The following is a 20,990-nucleotide window of genomic DNA, read 5'->3' on the forward strand; positions in this document are numbered from 1 at the left end:
GATAGTGACGACGAACTTCCATTAACTGAGTGGATTCAACAGTGAAACATGGCAGGTGAATCTTCAAACCGAAGTAGACGACTGCCTGCTTACAACGGCTTCACTCACAGACAGAAACATTTTAGATTCAGTGAGAAAAACTGAGGATCAAGAGCAAGGAGATGAAGAAGAGGAGACTGATGAGCCTGAGCCTCCGCTGAGCATTAAACAGCTCTAGAAGCAGCTAAATTATTGGAAAATTATTTCCTATATCACCAAGACGCCTCAATATCACAAGATATGAAGAATGTCCCTCCAGGGTCTTAGGGCTCCAATATGGACGCCAAGAGAAAAATCATATTTACATATAATACAATAAAATTACTTTTTTTTTAAATTATCTATTTGCATACAATATCAAAGTTATATATAAACAATCGCATAGTTTGCTCAATGTAAACGATAAATTTAAATTTTCTGGTCACTCTCAATTTTCGTTTGTATTTAAACTCTAAAGTCTATACATATATATTAGGTGTCTATACTGCTGCGTTTTTAACTTATAAAGTAGAAGTTTCTTGTTTCTACAAACATTGTGAGTTCTGACGTCTGACACAAATATTATATGAAAATGTCACTTGACAATTGACACTATCATAAAGCACTATGTTAAAAAAATTATGGCCTTGGGGCCTTCGTCAATCGTCATGTTTTGTAAAAATTTGTTTCTTATTAAGCGATTGTAACAATTAATATTATTTTTTTAATCATGAATAGTTAATTCAACTTTCAATGACTCAAACAAGATTACCGAGTTAAACGTCTTTTGTTAAAGATAATCATGTTATGGAGAATAATTCGAATGCCTGTTCTAAAACGCCAATATGGCAAAATTGTGTCCATTGCCCAAAATTACTCTTCACTACGACCTCGGAATTCGAAAAGTTGGTACCTTTGCATTTATAATATTATATAGCTGAAAACCGTCTTTGTTTGGTTTACAGTGCTGATGTTCAGAATTAATAAAAACTTTTCATATTGGTCAGTCCAGGTATAGTCTAGTCGCAGGCTATTTATTATCATGCTACCACGGAAGAAACTACTAAGCACAGTTAGTCATTAATGTAATGTAGCTCTCTAATTATTTGTCTTAGTTCAAATTATATTGAGTTGAGGTTATAAGAGGATACTAAGTTACCAAGTATAAATTAATAATATTAATTATTTTTCAGACATATTCAAGAAAAGCACAGTATTAGAGATGGATCTATGATACTATGCCAATATGGTCCAAATGGAATTTGTTCTGCATTGCAGTTTGGTGATCTGAGAAAAGCGGGTTTTAAATATCATATTAGGCAACATCATTTACTCAACAGAAATGATTCCAAAAATGATTGGAATTTTTACTCATCTTCATTAAATTTGCCGGCAGTCTTAAATGATCCTAATAGAGGTAAACAAAGTAACTTTTTTACCAAAACATGGGGAGACAGTTTTATAGATAAAGTAGAAATATACCCTAGTCCATATTTGCCAGAAATTACCTTATTGCACTTTGAGACTTACTGTAAAAGGATATCAAAAAGATTTAGAAGACATTGTCAGTTGAAGGAAAACATACCTATAAAATCAAAGGTCCCAACTATTGAAAATGAGTGTGAAGTACCTAGTATATTTTATGAACAAACATTAGCACTCAATGATCCAAAAAATTTTGGCCAAATATTTCCTGGACTTTCCAATTCACAGGATATAAATTCAGCTATAAGAATACTTCAAGAAACATTAAGTACATACCTTGATGTTATTGAAGTGAAAATATCCAAGCAAGTTGCCCAAAAATCAGATGCTTTCTTTCATGCTATGCTATCTCACGATACTATAATGGAACAAATGGCTCGAGCTATAAAAACAGTTCAATGTACCAGAAAAGAAATAATTGATGTTAAACATAATTTAACTTCCAGTCCTCTTGAATTAATAAGCCTTACAAAGATTAAATACAACTTAAATAATGTACATGAATTACTTAAATTAATGAGTACAGTTCAACAAACTCAACCCATGATACAACTTCTATTAAGTACTTCAGACTATGTAGCTGCTCTAGATCTAATTAGTTCTACTCAAAAAGTATTGTCAACTAGACTTTCAGGTGTACAGGCTTTTCGTCATCTTTCCTCTCAGTTAACAGAGATGAGGAGGTTAATACAAAAAATGTTAAATGATGAATTTTCAAGGTATATAATTTCTGCCTTAAATAGTTCAGATATAGATAAAAATGACATTCCAGACAAAGATAAAATAGTCTCTATAGTATCAGGCATACTGAGATTAAAGGAATTTGAGTTTTTAGATACTTTTAAAATGGAAGCAATGACTTCAATCCAAACAACAATTAAACAATGTGTTGTAGAAATTATTTCAGAGAGAGATGGACATTCTGAAATTGTTATGAGAGGATCTAGTACAGATATGTGGCTTTTATGCAATGAGGGAATCATATTCCTGCAGAAGGTTACCCCCAAAATAATAAATTTATTTATAAAGATTCTATCACTTTGTAATGTGATTCAAGATGTTAGTCAAATGAGTGATGTTACTGGAAATGACTTTGATGATAGTTGGAACCCAGAAGAACAGAGTGCTTTAGAAGAAAGAGTAAATAAACTGATTGCATCACTGTCAGACTATTGCAATGAAAGGTGTGCCAATCTTATTGTAGCTAGGACTGATAAAGATTATGTTTTTACTGATCTTTCTCAGTTATCCAAATTGTCTGAGTTGATAGATAATTTTACATTGAAGTGTGAGGAAATAACAGGTCATTCCAGCAATGCATTAAAACTAGCTCTTAGAAGTTTTGCAATGAAATTTATTCAAAATTTACATTTAGAAAGAAGATCTCAACTAACTTCTGCACTTAATAATGAAAAATGGAAAATAGCTGAAGTTCCTTATGAATTGCAAAGTGTTATTAACACCATGTGTGAAATAGGTGAAATACCTTCTGTTTTACACTATGACAATGGAAAACCAGATGGAAAATATTTAATAATTAACAAAGATAATTATGCTGTACCAGCAATAGTCCAACTATTGATTAAAATTTTACTTGAATACTGTGATGCAACAAAGCAGTCACCAGATATAGTTCAATATCTTATTCACTGTATGTTAGAATTAATTAGACTTTTTAATTCACGGTGCTGTCAGTTGGTATTAGGTGCAGGAGCAATACAAAGTGCAGGATTAAAAACCATTTCTACTTCAAATTTAGCACTTGTATCCAGATCTTTGCAAGTAATACTATGGCTTTTGCCCATGATAGTAAATTTGCTTGAAAAATTACATTCAAAAGACCTGGCACTTAATGGATTCAGTAGCATAGAGCAAGACATTGAGGGACATAAAAAAGAAATAGAAAATAAGATATCACTTATAGTGAGCAATATGTTATGCTCACAGCTTGTTGGTTGGGATGCAAAACCACCAGTACCATCACAAACATTTCGAAATATATCAAAACATTTAGTTAAGCTACATGAGGCTTTAATAGATATTTTGCCTTTAAATCAGATTCAGAAAATATATATGACTGTCCATGAAAACTTTAAGGATAAACTACGAGAGCATTTAGCAAAATTGAACATTGTTGCAAATGGAAGCCCTCAGCATGGTATTGTAACTTCAGAGTTGACATTTTATCTACAAACACTTAAAACACTAAGAGTAATAAATGAAAATGATTCAGAAGATAATATATTGTATGAAATTTGGTTAAGCTATGGAAAAGAAATGTAAAGCTGTAACATTAAATTATAATGCCCTTTACAAAATACTTGCATTTTTTTTAAGTTGGGGTGGGGTTAATGAAGTATTCTAAATTAATAACATGATGCATCACACTTCTGACACAATTTATTTTTAAATGTATAATACTTGTTTGTGTTCCAATTATATCTTTGGAAATACCAAATATTTTTTAAGATAAAGAAAATGGAAATCTTATTGATAATTTTTGTTACTAAGCCATACCCATCCATCTTGGTTATCTGTTTTGTATCCTAATATACCACTTATATGTTGGAGGTAACAGTAATTGCATTGCTATTTATCCAGGACAGCTACTCTTAAAGCCTAGGAAATTGAAAATAATGACCGGTTCTTTAAAATACCTTTAGTTTTTAAAACATAGTTTATTTCATGATTTTAACAAAGACATTAGTTTACAAATTTTATATTACTTAATAGTAAAATGGCTATACATTGTAAAAATATGTAGCCATTGGATATCTTATTAAAAATGCTAAACATGAACATATACACTGAAATAATAAAAGACATATTGTAAGTTTCGCTTCTGACATTGGTCCAAGTTTAATCAAAAATAAATTAATTAAAGTAAAATTGTTGGTGTATATACATTGGTTATCCTCTACCTTATTAACAAGATGTAATAATGACAAAATTCTTAATATAATTCCACTTATGGCATTAATGTCAGATTTTTTTATGACTGTTCTACTTGCTTCAACTAAATCAGTTTCTACACAATATTTCGGAAGACGATGTCTTGGACATGGAATGATATGAAATAATTGGGGTGTAGAATAAATAAAATTTAATATTTGTGGAATGAAAAAAAGAAGAACAGTTTTACTAAAATGACCTAAGATTGCAACCACAGCAAATGTCATTCCAGACACATAACAAAATGTATCACCAATAAATACTTTAGATGGATACCTGAAAATAAGATGAAGATGTATACATTACAGATTATAAATATAATAATCAATTTAGCTCACAACATTTATTTTCAGCTGATTTCTTTTAGGGAAAAAGATTTGCTCTCAATAAAATATAGTACCAATACCCTCTATACTTAAATCTTATTTTATAATCTATACTTATATATCTATTGTAGGTTTCTATGTTTATAACAAGTAAACTTAAAACCTACTAGACTTGTTTAAAATGCTACAAGAATCAACAAGAATGCTACATAAACCCTGACATAGCTCATACATATCATTTTTTGCTTGAATAGCACAGGGTTTCGAATTGCACAAAGAGTTCATTAAATAGGCTGTAAATAAAATTTTTGGCTGTAATTAAAAAAGTGCCCAGCAAAGTATGCACAGGGCGTTATGGGCCATGAAGGAGTCTTAAATATCGTAGACAGGGTATTTTACTGAAAGCAGACAATATATAAGGTACTTTTCCTTCATATCCCAATTACTTTGGGACGCCTTGTACCTATATTAATCTCATCATACTTTTGCAGAAGATAATAAAGCCTTGCATACAAAATATTTTATAGCTTAAATAACACTATATTTATGTATTACATATTAAGCATGACATATGTAAAGAAAAATATAATTACCAATTGTGTTTTAATAACGCTAGTGTTGTTGCAAGATATGGAATCATTATATGCAAAGAAAAAGTATGGGCTTTTTGCTGCTCGCCACCAAGTTCCAAAATGTCAAATATTATTATTGAGATGGCAATTATAACAGATTGTCCTACTTCAAGACCATTTATACCAGCTAAAATATTTATAGCATTGGTACAGAAAACTGCCAACATTCCCATATATACATAGTAGAGAAATCCTAAAAAAATTTTTTTTGGAAATTAGCTTAATTTATTTTTTGTTATATAATACCCTAATCAATATTAAAAATTGTACCATATACACTATTATGACAAAAATAAAATTAATCAGTAATTATATAAAAAAATATAGTAATTAAGTAAGTTAAGTACACATTAACATCAATTGTTCAGAATTATAATAAATAATATCACATTTAGTAACTAAAAATCATTAATTACCTACCAATATTTACAGAACTTCCTAAAATCTGTCTTAATGGTACTGGTACAATTATTGTTGTTGAATTGAAGTTCACATAGTAAACTACCAGCAATGGAAGAGATGCTACTGTTGGCAGGAGAAGTTTATACTTCCATCTTAGATCCAGTACATCATCAGCAAATCCCAAGAGCAACATACAACAAATTGACAACAAACCTGCCAATAACTCTGCAAACTTACAATTCAAAATATTATTTTAAATATATTAGTCTTTTGAATAGGAAAAAAATTGACTGAAACGTTGTTAATTAATTTTGCTGTAACAGTAATTGTATCCACTTTAATATACATGTATACATATACTATAATTCAATTAACATACCTCATTGTGGGGGAAAAGTCTTGTATCAATAAGGTTATTTCCAAAAACTATTGGTATGAATAGAAAAATTGTCACTAAAAATACACATCCTGAAACAACTCCTATTGCTTCTGGACTGAAAACATTGTATTTTAAATATAGAAGTTATACAATTCAGTATGTTATGTTTATTACATTCTCACACTTACATTTTCTCCTTAGAGATCTTACACAAATCTACACCGTAGAGGCCGGCATTTATAAATAAATCCTTTAACTTAGGTATTAAATTATCAGTAATAAAATAAGCTATAACGGAAAATATTAGTATAACGATTATGGTCCACATTCTAACCTTAACATTTATCTGGCTGGCTTTTTTAATTTTAACTTTTAAGCACTGTTGTTATTCTATTTGATCATTCTGTTAATTGTTATTGTTCTATGTTCATACCATACTCTACAGGAATATCGCTATTTAATTAGAGTCACTGCTGTGATTTCTGAGTTGAAGAGTTGTCAGTTGAGACAATTATTTTGAATATTCGAGACTATTTATCTAAGCACTGACAAATGACAACTTACAATCAACAATATGCCAAACTCAAAAAATAAACAAGACGGAGAATGAGAGTCATATAACCGTAGATGGACTATGGTTCTATACTCTATCTACGCATATAACCCAACATTAATTAAGTTACATATAAATATTTTAGCCAATATTGAGACCTTTAGTTTTTATCACACTAATAAAATTTATTTTAAAATTCTCGTTTCCGACAATGACCATAAGTGTCATTTAGATTTATGAACTTTTAAGCCAAGCCAAGTTGTTTTCTGTTAGCGTCGCAATTCCTCTATCACTAATTTTGTATTATTTATAAGGTCATGTTTTAAACCATTACAGTCATAAATATAAACATCTCCATACAAAAAAAACGCAAACGAAATTAACGCGTGATTATTTTTAACTGTATGGCACGTTGCCGGTAGCCGTGACGCCCATATTCCTAATAATGTCTCGACTCTCGACAGTCAACTTTCAACTCTCAATTCACAATGGCTTGAGCACAGTCAAATATGTCAATATTGTCAATGCTCAAATAGGATAAATGAAAATTTGACAGGAATTATAGTAGATTTAAATATGAAGGACAAACAAATTTTGTTTTGCATTACCAATAACCAAAGACAATAAAAGTAAATAGTCATATCATTGCTATTGACAAGTTTACTGTTTTTATAATTACAAATTTTGACATTGGATGTCAGAAGCTGCGGTTTAAAATATGAAATGATTTGCTTATTGCTAATCATTCGAAATGTTAAGAAAACCGCCGCGAGATATCTCTACTAATAAAATGAAAAATGCTTTCTAGTTTCTACGCACTGACGCCTAACCGAGGTTACCAATCATCAATGCTGTACCCCAATGGTATGGGATACAGCACTTAAGATTTGTTTAATTGTTTAAAAGTAAGAGAGACGCAAACAATGACGTAGTCGTACATCATTTCAAATGGTACTTGCGGTCGCACCGGTCAATGTTAAATTTTATAAAGTAGGAAGTTTACTTTTATAATATTATTACAGTAGTCATTTTCATTTCTGTACTTTAGATCTTGGCTTTACATATGAAGTATATTTTTAAAACTTCCCAGAAACAATTGGCCTATTTAGGTGTCCATCGAAGTATACGAATACGCACTTTATTCATTTTGTATTATATTAGTAAAAAAATTGCGAGAAAATCTGAATATTAGCTATATTGATTTATTAATGTAGTTGTAAGTATTTCTAAAATTTATACATTAAAATAATAATGACAATATATATATATAGTATTGCAACATACTACGCTAGATCGCATAAAGAATATCTTTCATGATGACCAAACCATCAACAAAATGTGGTTAGAGCAAAAAAAACTGCTTGAATTTTTTTAGTAAATTATATCTTAGACTGTGGCGACACCACAATCAAGAACAAATCGAATCTTGAATGATTGTTTTACGAATGGTCCTTTAATTATCGTGGGTATACGTAAATCATCGCCATATCATTTGATATAAAAAAAAATATTACGACTATACCCTCAAACCTCTTTCCATCTTCACAACATACAAAAAGAAGGATGTTGAAACTGCGGTTACCAATATATAATAACGAACGACATAGTTATAATAATTATTTCAATATATAACTATGTAATTATATGAAATAAAAAACACATAATATTTATTTGTTTATTTCAAACACAAAACTGAAAGACTCCACATTTATTCAGGCCCAAATGAAGTTGGAAACCTACAGAGATGAAGATTCCCAAACCATTGAGAAGTTAGTTCTGACAGGCAACAACATTAAACAAAACAAACTTACAGCAATTTATTTCAAAGTTTCCCTAGAACCTACATAATACTTAGATTCCGAGCGCACATAAAATATTTATCGGTTGACTCCTGATCACAGAGATTTCATAAAAATTAAATTTTAAAAGGAAAACAGGCATAAAACAGCATTTTACCTCAATAACTTTAGTGCCATCTGTAGGCATTGTCATTTACATAAAAGCTGAGATGGAAAAAAAAATATAAAGGAAAATTATGGAAAGGCCAAAATAAAAGAGTGCCCTTTGTGATTATCCTTAAAAAATTCTGTAGTATAATAATCAGGCCCATTATTGGAAAAAGTATGTCTATTGCAATTATTAATTGGCTAGCAATGTAAAGTTGCATGGTTTCATTCTTACACTTAAAAAAGGCCATACTCTAATTGTCTTGTGCTTGGAAAATACACCTTATCTGGAAAGGTTTGCATAATATTTAACCTTAACACTTGCATACATCATCTAACATTTTACCAGACGACCCTTTGTACAAACTAACAAAACAAGGTTATTAAACTAAGCACAAGTGTTGCAGTAAAAAATGATAACAGTTCACTATTATAAAGTTAAATTCATATGTTACCCTAACCATCATAATGGATCGCAACATAATGGCTTATTTACATAGACCATAAGACCAACGGAGAACACTAACTGTGAGTTGACCGTGAACTGTTATCATCTATCACAATACTACTGATTGTATTGATTAATCCTGCATCTCTTCGGGCAGCTCGTGCGGGTTTATTATGCCTGGCACAGAAAGCTGAACTCTTCGCTTTTCCTCTTGGGCCTGGCGGAGTGCAAACATTCGTTCCTCCAAATAGAGATCACTGTCATCTTCACCTGTGACTTCCTATTAATACAAAAATTGTTATAATACTACATTATTGTATATTACCTGACAATTCAAATAGGAAATTCACAATGACATTGAAAGTCTTGTAATTGTTACAGAAATAAAGAAATAATATGCTCCAAAGCTCAAATGAACTTATATGTTCTGGAAGACTCGAAAAAAACGACAATTTTAATGAGGCAGTCGCTATTCATTATAAGTCTAAGATTTTTCGAGTCCAAATTGATCCGTAAAAATCAATCAGGTAAAATGTTTATTAAAAATTTATTAAAGCACTTACTCTTATTTGAACTAAAAAGTCTCTTAGATGGTCCTTAAAGGCAGGTATATCTTGATCTAGGTTAAATAGTCCCTGTACTGTTATTTTCACTTGATTTCCAGTCAAATGGGGGAATGCTACGTTCAAAAGGTTTGCCACATATTCCTGAAATATTGAACTTAGCTAATAATGAACTTTTAAAAAGTAACTCAATAAAAATAAAAACTTCGCTAGGACTACATCACTTGAGTCACAATGAATGATCTAATGCGATATATCATCATCTTAATATATATATACAGTTACATATATAGAACACTTAGAATGTTTATAAATATTATATCATGTTTTAATATTAAAACAGTAATAATTATGATGGTGTTGCCTGAATTACATAATGTAGTTTTCAGTCCCTACAACATAAATATAAAAGAACTGTACCTGAATATAAGTTACATTATTCTCTGCATTTCCAAGAGCAGTTGTGACACGACCCGTTTCTACTAGTGAAAATATGTGGGCTAATATAGTGGCATGCATGGTAAGTCCTGCTCCATGAGAAGAATCAGTAACAACACTGAACACATGCTCTAAAATGTCACACAAATAGGTCTGGTAGAAACTCTGTGCAGCCTGTGGATGCTGCTCAACATTTTGTAATAATCGGTACATAATCTGCAGACCTGTATCTGCTACATTCCTCATAGTATGTTTAAATGCCCAGATAATGGAATCCAACACCAACTTGAACTGTGCTGGTGGTATACTAAGGAATGCTTTAAAACAGTAAGTGTTAACAGCCTGCAATAACAGGAAAAATTCAGTTCTGTGCTCAGGATATTCTTCAAAGTCTTTATTTATCATGTCGAGGGTGCATTCAAAGACTGCATCAAAAATTTTGGGTACTTCAGATGTTATATGACCACCAAGCTTGTTCACTATAGCGGCCATGCAGGACAACACTTCAGGCTCTCGAGCATCAGGGACAGCTGTTCTTTGATAATCAAGCAAGACAGCATCTAAAAGCGGAGGTATGAAGTTTTCCAAAACCATACTGTTATCAGTTGATCGTGACACCCAACTTGCTATCAGCTTCAAAGTTTCTTTTTTGATTATCCTCATGTTCTTGATCAATGGTTGTTTGGTAACAGCAACACTATTGAGAGCAATAGCTTGGCTGATATTTTCAGACATGACTTTGTAAACATTCAACATGTCTAGATATATTCTTCCAAGTTGCACCACATAGGGGTGTCCTAATGCACGACAGGCACTGACATTTGTTTTTAGAATGCTCACAAGCTGTTTCACAGCTTCAGGATCCTTAAGAATGTCCACATTATGGGAAGCCTGTGATATAATATCATCCCACACCTGATTTGGCAACAACATGTACTTTTCAATCAGTTGTTCTTGGGCAACTTGATCTACTTGTGCACTTATCATATAGCCAACAGCTTCATAAAATGTGTGAACTTGAAGTGTTTGCAAATCACAAATAATTGAACTGATTGTACTTAAAATTTCTTCAATAAATGGACATGCTTCACCTACCTGAATGGTAACGAAATGGCGTCGACATTTTAATGCTATTTTAATAAAAGTATCACATGCCATATCTTGAACACCATCATGAGTTTCATGCATGAACTCAAACAATTTATTGACAACAGTTTTTAAAAATTTCCAGTGGGCTCGTAGGAAGCGAGGGTACTGTCCTACAACATACATAATGTTGCTAGCAATAATTGCTTTGTTGTCCTTGCCTTTTTTTTGTTCACACAATCCCAATAAATCTTTAATGACAATAACAAGAAATCTTTTCTCATCCTCTTCCATCATAGCTCCAGATATAGAGCCTATAGCCCAACACAATGTGTTTAAATTTTTCCAGGACCACTCAGTTCCATTAACTTGATTTTGCAGCTTATCTGTCATTATACGTTCTGTATCTGCATAGTCCAAGTGTGTTAAATATACTAAAGTTTCTCTCATATTTTTATATAGACTAATTGAATCAGTATCTTTCATAAACTCTCTCACAACTTCTCCATTTTCATTTTCTACCACAAGTACCTCTTCAGGTTTTGCCATTCTAGAAATCATAATGTAACGTACATTGCTTAGTACATCTGCATACAACACTTTTCTTCCCATACTCTTACCTTGAATGTAGCTAAGGCCAGCTGAGTGTGAACAAGGAGCAATTTTATATAAATCAGCAGCCAGGGCATTCCAAAATTCTAAACAGATCTTAAATATTTCAACTTCTTCAACTTCTGATATCAAAACTAAATAACGCAATGCATTCATTAAGGTGTTGGTTAGACCCCGTCTCTCAATTAACTGGCCATGTTCTTTTAAATAAGTACAAAGAAATAAAGCCAGATTCTGAATGAACACTTGTTCTTGATCTCGTCCTGCAGCATAGGCTTCTCGTATATTAGTAGTAAGAGGTAGCATGATCTCTAACTGTTCCATAGTTTGCACAAGCAATGCAACAAATTGTTCTTCATAGTTACTTACAGTAACTCCAGCAATTTCAGTTAAACAACTTAATGTTACATTACGGAACATAGGTACATTTAAAAATTTGAAAATGAGTGTACTAATTAGTTTCATTTCAAATATGTATCCCAATGGAATCCAGTTCAAAAATCTTAAAAGTGTGTGTAAGGTTGCATCAACCAATGGGGCGTTTTGTGAGTTCTCAAGAACAAACTGGCATAACTGAAAAATTTGACTGAATTCAGAGCACATGGTATCCTTTAAATGTTTAGCTTTAGTTTGTGTCAGTTGCCCTGTACTAAAAACAAACACTTCTTCACTTAGCAATTTTAGGATGACCATGTTGTTTTGACAAAGGCTCTCATTCGTTTTTGATGCTCCAACTATGTCACTAATAAAAGTTTCCCAGTTGTGTGGCCACTCTCTTTTTAATACTTGAATTAAAATCATATTTAGCTTTTTTAAGTATACTTTATTATTTTCCATAATGACTGGATCAGATGAATTTTTTATAATAAGGCCCACAATATACTTTTTAATACCTTCACATTGGTTTCTTGGTAATATTTTCCATTTCGTTTGTATAACTTTTTCCAATATTTGTAAGGCATAGTATTTAGTTTCCTGGTTTTGAGAGAACTCTAATATGGTATCTACACGAGTCCAAGCATCAGGATGTTCTTTTAATGCAGTCAGAATGTCTTGAGCAACACGCTGCTGATCACCAACTGTAGAATATAAACATCCTACTATGTTATCAAGTAGGTTTATATCTAACTTTTGATTAAAATCCAAGAGCTTAGAAGCTTGTTGTTCTAAAGTAGCCATTCTGCCAATGTATGTAACTCAAAACTATAAACTTTTTGGCGCTTTAATTAATTAGGCATAAATGTTTTGTTCACATTCATTCCCCACTGAAAGAAATAAATGAACAATTAGAAAGCTTGAACATATCATAACCTATATTGGCAATGTAAATAACAAATAGAGCTTCATTGCGTGTTAGATGCACTATGTAAAAGACACATTATACATAAAGGTTACAGAGTTATTTTACGGGAGACATCGTTTCAGTTTTGGAGGAAGAATTTTACAGAACACACCCGTAGCCCGTAGAATCAAAATGACATTTCTCATAAAATTACAATAGGTATCCACTCCTCGTATAAAAACTATACCCAAACATTTTGTAAAAATTTGACTCGGTTAAACAGAAAAATAGACAACTTACACTCAAAGCATGCGTATTAACTTAAATCTTAGCTTACCAATGATTTTATTAAATGCGGCGCAATCGGTCAAAAGCACTTCCATACACAAGCCCGTTGTTTTCGTCGTTTTCGGCGACGACTAAGCCCACAGACTGCGTATAGAGAGTCTTTTTTTTCAGGAAATCGATCAAAAAAATGTCTTATCTGTTGCTCAGTGGCTAGACAAAATATTATCTAAAATTACAGATTACTTGGTTTTATATATATTTTGATGTTTAGTAAAAAATCATAATATAGATTTTACATATATTTTTTTTTCGACAAAACTTTTAAACCTTGATCGTACAAAATAAATACATTTTAGAAAAATGAGTGAATTAAGTTTAGAAAAACTTCCTCCAGAAATATTATTAAATATTGTGAAACGCCTTAAGCTATCGGACATAGGAAATTTAATATTAACTTCTAAATGTATAAAAGAATTTATAATTAATGAAAATTATTTATGGAAATTAATAAGCCAAGATAGACTCATAATAAGTAGAAACATGTAAGTGTTACATAAATACTTTAATATCGCTCTAAGTACATTTAGATTCAGAGAATTATTATATCTCAGTTCTCTTATGCTTATAACTTTTGTATCTATTACATTTTTACCTATATGAAAGTAATAATTTCTGCATGCTTCAGCTACATGATCAGCAAAACAAGATTCAAATGAAACCAGTGAATGTAAACAATTGTGTATATGCATTTAAATAGCCAAATTGTGTCTTCAATTCCATAATACCCTTACAACTTATGAAATTATTTTTCCAGACCCACCTTAAGCTGGTACCAAAGCTGTAGAATATCACACAATTGGTGCCAAGGAATATTCAAGAGTAAAGTAAATGTTTTTCATCCTATAGAATAAAGTTATTGTTTTTATAATTGAAACTCTATTTCAGTAGTAAAAGAAGATTTTTCTTTCTATTTAGTAAAATAATTTTTTCGTCAAATAACAATTTTTTTTACTTTTGATCTAAATAGATAAATATTTACATAATTTTGCTGTTTGGAGTGAAATAACAGAATTATTTTAGGTTATTATTCAACATAAAATTAATTATATGCCTTGGATGCAACTGTTATCTCCAAATATCCTTTTGGTATCATTTGGTTCTGATCTTGAATGCTTTTTACTTGAGTACAGTGGTGTCTACAGAAAATTATTATGGAAATTAACTGTACCAACTATGGAAAGGTTTGATGTTCGTACAAATGATATTTCAAGGTTCATAGTTAAGGACAATATGATTATATGTGGAAATAGGTATGAAATTTATTGCATACATACATTACTTACACTATTACTTAATTGTTTAATTTAGTTCCACAATGAAGAAAATTGTTAATAAAAAGCAAACTATGAGGACTTCTATTATTATGCACACTGCATAATAAAAGTTACACAATTCATATAACTTTATTAAAAACTGTATTTAAGTACAAAATTAGCTTCAAAACACTGAAAGAGAATGTGTATCTTTAGTCAACAGCAGATTTTTATATTTGCAGAGATGGCAGTTGTGCTATGTATGAATTCCATGATATAAAAAAAAAGCCTGTTTTACTAAATTACATACAAAATTGTCATAACTTTGGACAAGCAGAGGTAACAGCAGTTGAAAAATGGAAAAACTGCATTGTCACAGCTGCATATATCAGTCCTGATTTACATTTCTGGAGGAAGAATAAAATTGGTTGTAGTGACACCTCTCCAAATGAAAGTAATAACTTGATATATTCATTCAAATTAAAGGGATAAATATTATTAAATAAATGAGTAAAAAAAATGAACAAACCTATGAACACACATTAATTACTAATATGTTAGATTTAAGTTTAAAATAACAAAAGATATCTTTTAATTAGCTTATTTTGCCAAAAACTGTACCCAACCAATGTGCTAAAAAGAATGCTAATGCTAATTTTAATTGAAAACAATTTTTAAAAATTGCATAATAGGAAATGCTGAATTCAACAATTCATAAAAGTTGGTTCTACTATTTATCTAGTTGAGAGATCATAGAGGTATAATTCTAAGCTACCATATTTTTCAGATTTGATTTTTAAAAAGCTTAAGATTCCTGAATGTATTGGCTGTCGATCATTATCAATTGATTCAACAGAAACAAAAATGGCTGTTGGTCTGAATGGAAATATGACGCCTGTATTCATTGATCTCAATATGTAGGTAACTAAAAAGCTTTTTGTCAATCCCTTCTTGTCAATAGCCTTTTTTTCTTTTTTAAATATGGTTATTTATAATAATAAATTAATATTTTTAGTGTTGAGTATTTAATAGCCCCAAAGCCAGGAACAAGGACTTTAAATCATATTGTCAGAGACATAAAGTGGCATAATGAATCTGGTGTAATATGTGTGACACATTCAGGAAAGTTACAATACATTGACCTTAGGACAGGTGGCTTGGTAAGAATAGTATTTTTTATATTTTTATTCATTTTTTATATTTTTATTAATTTTTATTTTTTTATTTTATTTACTTATATTTATACTATTAATAATTTAATAAATGGGTGAATAGGGTTACTATATTGACTTAATACATACTTTAGGTATATTTTAGTATTCAATTGATAAAATTGAAAAGCTTATAATAAGTGTGTGAGAAGTGACCTATGCTGAACTCTGAACTGACCATCACTAATTAGTTGGTTCTCCTCCAGACATAGAAGAAACTGACTATTGATGATAGATTCTATCAGCCTGGAAAATACAATTTCAATAGAGTTATGTTTATTTTTGGAGAGCTTTATCAGGATCTTTTAGAGCCATTGCGTGAGCGCAGGTGGTATATAGTTCTTGCATAAGACGGAGAGCATCTTTACAAGAATGATCAAGGATCCACATACTATGTGTATGGGATGACGTAAGTCACCCCAATAAGCTGTTTTGAATTGGGATGACAAAGCTAAAACCGCGGATGAGATCGACCCAAATGAGATTAGATCTAATAGGGAAAGCGAATGTTCAGCTCGGTCAGATAGTTGTGTTGACCATATAACCATTCGCGCAGACGTTGCAACCAGCCCAGTCTACACAAGACTTCCCTACGCCGGGCGTAGTCGTTCACTACACCTACGGGTAAAAAGGGGGAGGTTTTATGCTTTAAGCCTTTTTTAGTTTTTAATTATTAATTAATATATTTTTCTACCTTTCCGCTTCTTATAAAAATTTACTGATACATTTTACATGAATATTGATTTCAGACTTATGAAACTAGAGATCCATTTGATTCATCTCTTTATTGCCTGAAATCAGACGGCGATAAAGCTGTAGTCACCGGCTCTTCAGAATATTCCCGTTGTGTGCTTTACGATTTGCGTTCAACACATCATGTTCAGGTATTTATGTCCTTAATGATAACCTATAGTCCGGTCAATCTAGATCAAAAATTTTGCGTAAAGGTGCATAAAATCATAACAAGGCGAATTTCAGTAAAATTATTCAAAACATAATTATCAAGTAAAAAAAGGTTCCCTAATGGCGACGTACATAGTGAACGTAATTATAGTTGGCTAGATTAAGCTGGCGAACGCGTGACGTAAGCGTGACGAAAAGTGTGATCGGGCAAGACGAACGGAAGTTGAGTGGGGGATATAAGCAAGAGACAGCAGTGCGCGCGCTTTTCTTTCTCTCTTCCTCTCATAGCCAAATACGTTCCGTATATCTAAGCAGACTGCAGGCCTATTATCTGTATCACAGTCTGTTGTGAGCAAGAGAGAGCAGTGCCCGCGCACATTTTCTTTTCTCTCTTTCTCTTATAGCTAGTAAATGAAATATATCTATATATATATTCGAGTCAGTAGTTCGTTTACCAGTTTACTAGCGTTACGCGAACGGTGATTTTTATTTTATTTTCGTAATTCTATTTCGTTTTGAACAATTTTATGAATTAATATTTTGTTCAATACATTCAATATTCTAAGTACGTTTAAAGTGAATAAAACTGAATAAATTTAAATATTTGTAGAAAATTAATATATGTATATGTACATATATGTATATATTGGACACATATATATATATATATATATATATGTATGTATACATACATATATATATATATATATATATATGTATGTATACATACAGATGGAGCGAAAGAAGTTTCACTTCAGTCGTGTGGTCATAAGCACAATCGTTTTTTTTTAATCGTTATATCTCAGTAACGGTGGCTCGTAGAAAAAAATGTATACAGGGCGTCCCACGGCGATGCCACACGGAGGGAAAGTGCCTTTAATATTAATGATAGGATATTTAACAGAAAGAAGACATCGTTTAATTTTTAATAATAAGTAGAACTGCATTCACAGATTTTTTTAAAATCGCCTATCTCAACCGGGAATCTAACCCGCCAAATGTGAAAGTAAAATTACATGTATTTTATAATAGCGTTTGAAAGGGCTACTCATAAGCATTATTTTTTCTTTAATAACCTAGCATATTAAATGAAACTAAAAACATAAAATTTTACATTTTATTTAAAATTTTGTTCAGAGAAATTTCCTCTGACTTGCCCATGCTTCCAACAATTAACATTATCATTTCAAAGATCTACCCACTTGAGATACGAGATTTCCGTGGTATAATATGATAATAATAAATAAAGTGTAGTAGGTACTTCTTCACAATTACCATGCAACTGGCTGATATTAGTAAAAATAAATAATTCGAAAATGGAACAGTTAAATTTTCAAGCGTCTGTTCTTTTGTTTATTGTGAGTTTCATTTTCGTTTATTAGCAATTTTTGTGTTAATTTACTTACCATGGCGTACCAAAATAATTTGGATTTAATAGAAGCATACTTTTTAAATCACAAAGACATTACATTAGCTTTGCGGTGGTACCGCGAAAGATATCCCGATAGACACACACCATCTCGATTTGTGTTGAAAAGATTGGTGGATAATTTAAAAAAATTAGGACGTTTTGATCATCGCTCACAGCAACCACATCAGCAGATAATAAACGTCAGCGATGATGAACTCAACATTCTGATTTAATTTGAAGCGTACCCGAAGAGTTCAGTGAGGGATGGTGAAGAAGAAATTGGAATTTCAAAGAGTAGAATACATCGCGTGCTGAAAAAATACAAGTTTAAAAGTTATGTTGAAGGGCGATTAGTGCAAAAATTACGGCCGGGAGATGCTGAAAGACGCCTCAATTTCTGCCAACATATCGAGAGACTCATCCTTGAGGATCAAAATTTTTTGAACAACATTATTTGGTCAGACGAGTCAAACTTTAGTAACAACGGTATGTACAACCGGCGTAATAATCGCATTTGGTCCAGACAGAATCCCTTATGAATCCGCGAGACTAATGATCAAGTGCGTTTGTCTTTCAACTGTTGGTGTGGGATTGTAAGTAATCGGGTTCTCTTAATACATTTTTACGAAGGAACTCTGAACACGGAAAGATATCTAGAAATACTTAAGATTTTAAGAAATGAGATTAATAATCTTCCTGATGCAGATCGACGAAATCCATATTCCAGCAAGACGGGGCTCCGGCTCATAACAGTAAGAGCACCGCAACGACACAACCGAACAGCTGAGTTTCTTAATGAACATTTTCTTTCCTGGATTTTGGACAAATTAGATGGCCACCGAGATCCCCAGATCTAACCCCACTTGATTTTTTTATGGGGTTATGTAAAAGATTTAGTTTACAGGAACCGGTACAATAGTGTGCAGGAGTTACAGAATGAACTTAGACGTATTATTTCAAACATCCACCATGCAAAAATAAGTAAATCGACAGGGAGAGAAATTATTAAAAGAGTGAGAATTTGTATACAACAGAACGGATCACATTTTGAGCATTTGATAAATTAATTTTTTTTTAATAAAATGTAATATTTTATGTTTTAGTTTCATTTAATATGCTAGGTTATTAAAGAAAAAATAATGCTTATGAGTAGCCCTTTCAAACGCTATTATAAAATACATGTAATTTTACTTTCACATTTGGCGGGTTCGATTCCCGGTTGAGGTAGAAATTTTTAAAAAAATCTGTGAATGCAGTTCTACTTATTATTAAAAATTAAACGATGTCTTCTTTCAGTAAAATATCCGATCATTAATATTTAAGGTACTTTCCCTCCGTGTGGCATCGCGGTGGGACGCCCTGTATAGTCTGTTACCTATAAAGAGTATAAGTGTAGTCGATCTATTGAACATTCTCGGAAACGAGAACGTTATATAACAATTTATGAGCGTGGGAATACTAAAGGGCTCATTTTGGCTTCAATTTTACGATGATTGCTAACATTTGGTTTGCGTTTCTAATTATTAACTAAAATTATGTGTTGTTAGGGTATTATAAACTTAAATAATTTTGGTGTTTCAGATGTATTTCACACAAAAGAGGTCCACACCAATTTACAGTTTAGAGTTTGATGCAAAAAAATTAATAGCTGCGGGAGATCAAAGAGTTGCAGTCCTTAATTTTAATGTTAATTCAAGTACTACCAAAGCGAAAAATTATTCTCACATTTTTCAGTTTGTATCTTCACGTAGGTAATAATTAAACTTTAGATCTTATGTATTTCTCTTGTAATGTATTTTGAATTGCCTTTATAACATCAATAAAACATATAATAATTTTTATTGATAACATTTCTCCTATTAAAGGTTCGTTTATGATGAAGATTTTAGAAAAAAAGGTATTCAGAGCACTCCCTTTTATATACAATCTCTCTGATAACTTTTACAATTTGATGGGACGGCCGAACAACACAATCGTAATATCGTTAGAATATAATAATAAAAAAATATAATCAATAATTAAATCATATTCCTGCATATTTTAAGAACTTTCTATGGTATGGTAGTGGCGAGCTAGCTACAAAATTGTTATACGTACCAACTCTATTTTTTTTATATATTATTGAAGTTATACTTCTTTTGGCCCGATGGAGAAAAACGATGAGTGTGAATTTTTACGATGCGTGCCCACACCGACACCTGAATTCTACATCGTAAAGTTATTTCTAGGTGGCATGAACATCAATAGCCATGTTCAAGTTGTACATTCAAGTATTTTTATTTTAGAACACGTGTTTCGTAACAGTACAATTAGACAATGTGAATAAATAAATATTATTTTAGTGTTTTTATTAAATCAATTTCAAATACGACGGTGATAGTATTTACTAATAATTTATTAGTATATCTATTGAATATTAGTGATAAAACTGTTTTGAGTTTTTTTATGGATTTGAGGTTAATTGTCGGTAGGATGTATAATTTATTTACATCGTTAATTAAAAATGATAACATTATTATCTAAAATATATATATTTTGGTTTTATTTATTTCTAGAATATAAAAAAAATTATGACTGAATGATAAAGACATAAATAAAAAGCTGGAAAGCGGCACCACAATAGCAGCTTCTAAACGTCTTAATCGTCTAAAGCAATGATGTCTTCAAAAATGGCATGGAATGCTATTGGATTTTTAACACCAAAGAAAGCTTTATATTATTCTTAAACATGAAAACATTTAA

General features: G+C 31.3%; 4 protein-coding genes across 6 annotated transcripts; 2 read left to right on the forward strand and 2 right to left on the reverse strand.

Annotated features, from left to right (window-relative positions):
- Positions 1 to 653: 653 nt before the first annotated feature.
- On the forward strand, positions 654 to 4,239 carry LOC110998434 (vacuolar protein sorting-associated protein 54). Its single transcript, XM_022267086.2, has 2 exons — positions 654 to 923; positions 1,212 to 4,239. The coding sequence occupies exons 1-2, from the start codon at positions 826 to 828 to the stop codon at positions 3,784 to 3,786; spliced, it is 2,673 nt and encodes an 890-aa protein (XP_022122778.2). The 5' UTR covers positions 654 to 825; the 3' UTR covers positions 3,787 to 4,239.
- On the reverse strand, positions 4,148 to 6,728 carry LOC110998435 (UDP-N-acetylglucosamine--dolichyl-phosphate N-acetylglucosaminephosphotransferase). Of its 2 annotated transcripts, none has more exons than XM_022267089.2 (5): positions 6,529 to 6,728; positions 6,195 to 6,309; positions 5,834 to 6,047; positions 5,375 to 5,606; positions 4,148 to 4,731 (listed from the first exon to the last, which is right to left on the reverse strand). In XM_022267089.2, the coding sequence occupies exons 1-5, from the start codon at positions 6,534 to 6,536 to the stop codon at positions 4,245 to 4,247; spliced, it is 1,056 nt and encodes a 351-aa protein (XP_022122781.2). In that variant the 5' UTR covers positions 6,537 to 6,728; the 3' UTR covers positions 4,148 to 4,244. The 2 variants fall into 2 exon arrangements, with proteins under 2 accessions (XP_022122781.2, XP_022122779.2); XM_022267087.2 differs by having other exon boundaries at positions 4,149 to 4,731; positions 6,383 to 6,727.
- A 1,680-nt stretch (positions 6,729 to 8,408) lies between these two features.
- LOC110998436 (exportin-1) lies at positions 8,409 to 13,572 on the reverse strand. Its single transcript, XM_022267090.2, has 4 exons — positions 13,460 to 13,572; positions 10,125 to 13,105; positions 9,705 to 9,848; positions 8,409 to 9,421 (listed from the first exon to the last, which is right to left on the reverse strand). The coding sequence occupies exons 2-4, from the start codon at positions 13,017 to 13,019 to the stop codon at positions 9,275 to 9,277; spliced, it is 3,186 nt and encodes a 1,061-aa protein (XP_022122782.1). The 5' UTR covers positions 13,020 to 13,105; positions 13,460 to 13,572; the 3' UTR covers positions 8,409 to 9,274.
- Positions 13,573 to 13,701: 129 nt separating this feature from the next.
- On the forward strand, positions 13,702 to 20,777 carry LOC110998474 (F-box/WD repeat-containing protein 4). 2 transcript variants are annotated; one of them, XM_022267143.2, is made up of 8 exons: positions 13,704 to 13,952; positions 14,225 to 14,294; positions 14,491 to 14,720; positions 14,966 to 15,177; positions 15,511 to 15,640; positions 15,739 to 15,883; positions 16,684 to 16,818; positions 19,830 to 20,777. In XM_022267143.2, exons 1-8 carry the CDS (start codon positions 13,771 to 13,773, stop codon positions 20,001 to 20,003), a joined length of 1,278 nt encoding a protein of 425 aa, XP_022122835.2. In that variant the 5' UTR covers positions 13,704 to 13,770; the 3' UTR covers positions 20,004 to 20,777. The 2 variants fall into 2 exon arrangements, with proteins under 2 accessions (XP_045485307.1, XP_022122835.2); XM_045629351.1 differs by lacking the exon at positions 19,830 to 20,777 and having other exon boundaries at positions 13,702 to 13,952; positions 16,141 to 16,813.
- Positions 20,778 to 20,990: the final 213 nt, after the last annotated feature.

Source organism: Pieris rapae, chromosome 9 (assembly GCF_905147795.1).
Source record: "Pieris rapae chromosome 9, ilPieRapa1.1, whole genome shotgun sequence".
Lineage (NCBI taxonomy): Eukaryota > Metazoa > Arthropoda > Insecta > Lepidoptera > Pieridae > Pieris > Pieris rapae.

Excerpts from the sequence above, each read along its gene's own strand:
- LOC110998474 (XM_022267143.2), top strand. The coding sequence starts at position 13,771 with ATGAGTGAATTAAGTTTAGAAAAACTTCCTCCAGAAATATTATTAAAT. Across the intron at positions 13,953-14,224 it reads CTCATAATAAGTAGAAACAT|ACCCACCTTAAGCTGGTACC; the intron begins GTAAGTGTTACA and ends TTATTTTTCCAG. Across the intron at positions 15,884-16,683 it reads ACCTTAGGACAGGTGGCTTG|ACTTATGAAACTAGAGATCC; the intron begins GTAAGAATAGTA and ends TATTGATTTCAG.
- LOC110998435 (XM_022267087.2), bottom strand. The coding sequence starts at position 6,522 with ATGTGGACCATAATCGTTATACTAATATTTTCCGTTATAGCTTATTTT. Across the intron at positions 6,310-6,382 it reads AAGATCTCTAAGGAGAAAAT|TCCAGAAGCAATAGGAGTTG; the intron begins GTAAGTGTGAGA and ends CAATGTTTTCAG. Across the intron at positions 6,048-6,194 it reads GACTTTTCCCCCACAATGAG|TTTGCAGAGTTATTGGCAGG; the intron begins GTATGTTAATTG and ends TTGAATTGTAAG.
- LOC110998436 (XM_022267090.2), bottom strand. The coding sequence starts at position 13,019 with ATGGCTACTTTAGAACAACAAGCTTCTAAGCTCTTGGATTTTAATCAA. Across the intron at positions 9,849-10,124 it reads ATAATGTAACTTATATTCAG|GAATATGTGGCAAACCTTTT; the intron begins GTACAGTTCTTT and ends TCAATATTTCAG. Across the intron at positions 9,422-9,704 it reads ACTTTTTAGTTCAAATAAGA|GAAGTCACAGGTGAAGATGA; the intron begins GTAAGTGCTTTA and ends TTGTATTAATAG.
- LOC110998434 (XM_022267086.2), top strand. The coding sequence starts at position 826 with ATGGAGAATAATTCGAATGCCTGTTCTAAAACGCCAATATGGCAAAAT. Across the intron at positions 924-1,211 it reads ACGACCTCGGAATTCGAAAA|ACATATTCAAGAAAAGCACA; the intron begins GTTGGTACCTTT and ends ATTATTTTTCAG.